The sequence below is a fragment of the Protobothrops mucrosquamatus genome, unplaced genomic scaffold (assembly GCF_001527695.2).
Source record: "Protobothrops mucrosquamatus isolate PMUCROS unplaced genomic scaffold, P.Mucros_1.0 scaffold_4, whole genome shotgun sequence".
NCBI classification, from domain to species: domain Eukaryota; kingdom Metazoa; phylum Chordata; class Lepidosauria; order Squamata; family Viperidae; genus Protobothrops; species Protobothrops mucrosquamatus.
The window spans coordinates 82,817-88,585 of record NW_015386080.1 but is presented as its reverse complement, the minus strand read 5'-3'; the positions used below and the strand labels follow the sequence as shown (position 1 = coordinate 88,585).

The 5,769-nt window shown below is 41.4% G+C and overlaps 1 protein-coding gene across 1 annotated transcript in view; it reads right to left on the bottom strand.

Moving 5' to 3' along the window:
- LOC107302411 (rho guanine nucleotide exchange factor 38-like) overlaps positions 1-5,769 on the bottom strand; it is an 18,800-nt gene that overhangs the window by 3,144 nt on the left and 9,887 nt on the right. The window contains exons 5-8 of the mRNA XM_015831551.1: positions 5,401-5,523; positions 3,275-3,610; positions 1,346-1,486; positions 22-95 (exon numbers count right to left, since the gene is read on the bottom strand). Of these exons, the coding sequence (XP_015687037.1) occupies positions 22-95; positions 1,346-1,486; positions 3,275-3,610; positions 5,401-5,523 (674 nt within the window). The remainder of the gene's footprint in view (positions 1-21; positions 96-1,345; positions 1,487-3,274; positions 3,611-5,400; positions 5,524-5,769) is intronic.

Below are 5,769 nucleotides of genomic sequence, written 5' to 3'. Positions count from 1 at the left end.
CCAGTCTTATTATTCACATACTTGTGCTTGTTCATATTTTTGAAGCTATAAGACTTGTCTTCCACAAATGCTTCTCTCATTTTAATACATTCATTCTGTCAATGTAAAGCATTTGAACTTATCATTATCCTATAGTGATTCACATCACAAGGCTATTCTTTAGAAATTAGCTATCCATAGATAATACTATTTTATGACAAATTGTAAATATACATCAAGAATTAGATGCTGCTTCCTAAGCATCTGATATTATTTAAACGACAGCAGAGTGGAAACTGGGATCCATACATCTCCAAAAGCGATGCCTATTTGTTAGAATTGTATCTACTTCAGTGCAGTTAGTCATAGTTTAGCACAGACATGTCAAACACAAGGCCCAGGGGCCAGATGCGGCCCGCGAAGTGGTTTCATGTGGCCCGCGAAGCCATCCTGGAAACAGTGAGGGAATGGTCCCCTCTGCCTTGGCCCTGGCCCAGGCCAGCTGGGAGCCAATGTACAATTTTGTGGTGGCCATCTATGCTGAAACCAGTGGCGTAGCGTGGGTTGTCAGCACCCGGGGCAAGGCAAGTAATTTGCGCCCCCCCTCCACAGTGGGCGGCGACCCGGCGGCTCGGATCGGATTCGCACAGCCAGCACTGCAGAGAGAGTGAGTGAGCCAGGCAGGGGCAGAGAGCTGCGAGTGCGAGCGCGCCCCCCCAGATGTTGCGCCCGGTGCAGCCGGCCCCCCCTGCACCCCCCACGCTACGCCTCTGGCTGAAACGCATTCAGTCTTAGCTCCATAAGCCCCCCTCCCCGCATGGCCTGAGACGAACAGTGAGGCTCCTCCAGTGGACCATGCCTTGGCACTTGCCCTGGTCCCACTCCCTTCTGTCAGAGACCCTCAGATCTGTCCCACTCTTGCCCAGGCCCCCACAGGCACCCTTGACGATGTAGAGCTGGCCACACCCACTCCATATACGCCCACCCAGTAGGCCGCACCCACCCTGGCCACCCCCCCCCCGAGGGCAACTGCAATCCTGATGCGGCCCTCAATGAAATTGAGTTTGACACCCCTGGTTTAGCATGTATGCACTTAGCCATAGCAGATTTTTGGTTTTAGACATTAGTGGGATTCAAATATGTGAACAACCGGTTCTCTGTGTGGATGCCGCTTCCAGAAGTCCGTTCTGGGCCTGGGCAACATAAAATTAGCTACCGGTTCTGCCGAACTGGTGCAAACCAGCTAAATCCCCCCACTGGTTTTAGAATATATCCAAAGGAGATCTCAATATCTCTAGATTGACTATAAAGATGGTGAATCTCTAGGTTGGTATAATTACTCAGAGTTTAATGGCAAATTACATACCTGGAGAGAGACAGGCCTCTTTTTTTCAAAACTCAGCTTTCTTTCAATAAAAGTTACACAGTGATTTTCCTTGATACAACTCAAATTGTGAACATCTTCAAGAACCTGATCCTGTATTTCATTGATACTTGGAGAAGATTTCTGCAAATTATAAAAGAGCCTCAAGGTTACCTAATTATTCTGCAGCTTCAAGTATGAAGAAGCTTCTACTAAGAACCTTATCTCTATCACAGATTATAATAGAGACATATTAACACATTGTAACTACATGTGCTTACTAGCCGTTCTGCAAGCACATTTCCAGGTTTCCAAAATCCTAGTGCCTAACTGATGAGCTGTGTTTGCTGTATCTTCCAGAAAGCAGTTAGGGAAAGAACTAATTGTTCAGCTGCATATGTTAATTCATTTTAATTCATGCCTTATGGGGGGGGAAAAACTTTTTTGAGGCAATAGTGCTGAATCAGAAAACATTGGCTAGCAAAAGACCTAGCTGAGCAAATTTAAATGTCAGATGCAAGGATATGCCCCTTCCAGACAATGCAATCCCCTCTGCTTACTTAACTGGAGCTTAACTACCAAAGGGATGTGCAGACAATTGTTCTCATAATTTATTAGCTCCTGGATTTAAATACGGTGTGCACCTTCCGTATAGGAGCATGGTGGGTCAAGTGGTTGGAATGCTGGGCAGGAGGTTAGCTAGCCCACGTTCAAGACCTGGGGGCTGCTGTGGTGCAGGGTTGAGTTCTCGTCCTTCACTCCAGCTGCTGACAGGGACATGAAAACGAGCTCCAAACTGGGCTTGCCCAGGGCAACGGTGATGACACTGGCTAATGCTTTCAATCCAGAAGCACTTCAGTGCTTCTAGTTCAGGGGTCTTCAAACTTGGCCCTTTTATGACTTGTGGATTTCAACTCCCAGAATTCCTCAGCTAGGCACGCTGGCTGAGGAATTCTGGGAGTTGAAGTCCACAAGTCATAAAAGGGCCATATTTGAAGACCCCTGTTCTAACTGGATGCTCCTAACTTTCCCTGTAAACAGAGATCAGTAACTCATGGGCTGCAATTTACACACAACCACCCAACTTCATTTAGGTCCCCTTTTCTAAAGTCATCATTGTCAACGCTGCTAATATTCAATATTCTTGCTTTGACAAAATATGCAGAACTGTCTGGTATTTTTAGAGTTAATTCAGATGAGAATGAGAGAGGAGAGAAAAGCATGGGGAAGGGAACGGAAATGAATCTTTGCCCTCCAGGTTAATTGGAAGATGTGAATAACGACCCCAAAACAGGGGAGGGGAAATGCCTGGAATGTTATGTGCAAAGGAAGGGAAATTCAGATCTTGGCATTCTCCATGCCGTGCTGACATTCCTCTACACTAATAAAGGCTTTTTACGTTAAACCATGCCTGAAAGTTCTTTGAAGTGTTTCATTAGTCAGACACATGACAATCATTTTGCCAGCAAAACAAAACAAAAACTATACACATTTCAGCTTTTGTTTTGTTTAAAATGTGAATGATGTGAATGGGGACAAGTATCTTCTGGGAGACCTTCCATCCCATTGATACCTTTAACTTGAAAAAATCTCAGAGGCAAAAATGACCTTCCACGTTTTGGTGACATCACTAACCTTCCTATGATGCCTTTGAAAATGGAAAGTGCAGACCCGATCTAAAGAAAACACTCCATCCCTAACAACATTTCATCTACCAGCAATGTAACTACCACTTCTTCAAAAATTCTCCACGATTTGTTATCATTCAGTTGGATGAAGGTGAATTCGCTTTTTCAATTTTCTTTCAGAGACCACCAGTTCAGCTCAAACAAATTGTGGTTTAAAATGTGAAAGACAATTTGAATTGCAAACATAAGAAGCCTCCCTTCAAAAAAGCAAGAATTACAACTGCTTTCAGCAGGGTTCTAGTACCTCTGGTTTAATTGCTAGTAACTGGGATTCGTTGGTTGAAAAGGATTGTGATGCTGATGACATCATGTCTTTCAGGAGAGCGATGAGACAACACAGGCAACTGGTCACAATTTTCTTTGCTGCTTCATTGAACCGCTGTAGCTCCTCCACCAGCTGAGCATTGAGGGCCTCATATTCTTTCCTGGCCAGGTCAGTATCATCCCCTGAAGCCTTTTGATACAAGCTACTATAATCCAGAAGTTTGTCATAACGTTTTTGGATGAGCTTCTGGGGGCCGAAGAAAAGAGCCTGCAGTGCAGTCAATGGAATCAGCACCAACCTATCTACTTGATTCAGCTTCATGCATTGGAAGAAGGGAAGGCAAAAGAGACATATCAGCAACATTCCCATTCGTTAAACAACATTAGCATCACTTTGACATAAGGATGGCATCTCAGTCTTTACCTCCCATATTTCTAAGCACACTCAAAATGCCTCCTAGTTGTGGGCTACAGATAGCAGCATGTTGGCAAATAAGGTAGTCTGTATCTTGCATATATTAGCCTAAGCAAGTGAAATTGGACTTTGTATTTGTGGCATTCAGCCAAAATACAGGTAGTCCTCAACTTACAACAGTTCATTTAATGACTGTTCAAACTTATAACGGCACTGAAAAAAGTGACTTATGACCAGTGGTGGGATTCACATTTGTGAACAACTGGTTCTCTGTGTGGATGCCGCTTCTGGAAGTCTATTCTGGGCCTGGGCAACAAAAAATTAGCTACCGGTTCTGCCGAAGTGGTGTGAACTGGCTGAATCCCACCACTGCTTATGACCGTTTTTCACACTTATGACTGTTGCAGCATCCCCTTGGTCATGTGATCAAAATTTGGAAACTTAGCAACTGACTCAAATTTCAGACAAGCAAAGTCAATGGGGAAGCCAGATTCACTTAACAAACCTCTACTAACTTAAAATTGCAGTGATTCATTTAACAACTATGGCAAGAAAGGTCATAAAATAGGCCAGAACTCACTTAACAAATGTCTTGCTTAGCAACATAAATTTTGGACTCAATTGTGGTTGTAAGTCGAGAACTACTTGTGTATCACAACTGATTAGTACCATCATTAGCTATCTTGCTAAAAAGCATTATGTGAAAGTCTGAACTGAACCCTGGATGGCAGCAGAGATCAATAGCTGTGGGATCATATCATGAAAAGAATGCCACATGCGGGATTGTAACTTAAAGTATAGGAGAATTATATGGCAAAAAGCTTAGGAAGGAAGGAAGGAAGGAAGGAAGGAAGGAAAGAAGGAAGGAAGGAAGGAAGGAAGGAAGGAAGGAAGGAAAGAAGGAAGGAAGGAAGGAAGGAAGGAAGGAAGGAAGGAAGGAAGGAAGGAAGGAAGGAAGGAAGGAAGGAAGGAAATGTTTTGCGTACCCAAGGAACTAAGAGAAGGGACAATGTATCTGAATGAAGATAATCTGTTCTCATAGAGTTAGTGAAGACGTTTCAGGATGTGAAATAGTAAAGCTATTTATATCCAATATTTGCTAGTAATAAATTATAATAATAATTTAATGTTCTAGTTTAGAGAATCTTGCTAAATTCCTGGTTGTCTTAGGAGGATCAATTTAGATAATGAATAATAAGGTGAAACCCTAATTCAAAAATATAGAATTTTCCATGCCATAGGTTTAAGTTACAAAGTTTATGTTCAGGTGTAAAATTTACTGGATGAGTCACATTTTCTATTTGAATTCATTTTGCAAAGTTGTTGCAAGAATAAAGATGGGAAAAGACATACTAGATTTTCTTCCTTTAGAAGACCACAGCTAGATGGTTGACATGGCTTTTATCCTCCAAACAGCCAAATAAAGTTTGTGGCTAAGCAAGATTTTTTTTTTTTTAAAAAAAGTGTCCCTAATCTATATCCATTATTTACATTATATTCATTCTCAATTCATATCTTTTGAATCATTCTTCTGATATGGATGGCTGGATTTTGTATATACTTAATGTAAATCGGAATCTATAGTAACTAGGCTAAAAAAACAAACTGTATTAGATTTGTTGTGTAATATATACACCTTTTTCACAAAATCCATTTCCAATCATTTTAAATCTATATATTCAAGAACTTACAAATAGTTTGCTGGGATGCCCAGCATTAATCAATGTATCTGAAGATATGTTTGCCCCTTTTTCGTTCTCATGTATCAGATCCTGAAGATCACTTATGCACTGTGCTCCGAGAAATACAGAATCCTGGAAAAAAAATGAAATGGGCAAAAATAATGTTACATATACTCACAAACCACCACTCACGTGTATACTTGCTCAATAATATTTTCAGTAAGAAGTGAATTCTTATTTATGAAACAATCTGCTTGCTAAGCACTTTGCTGTAATATTTATAAAGCTATGTAGATAGGTATGTTAATAATCCAATTTGCCTAGTATTCATGAAATGTGAAATGGCTTTTTGGTTAGGTATATAAGCATACACAGTCA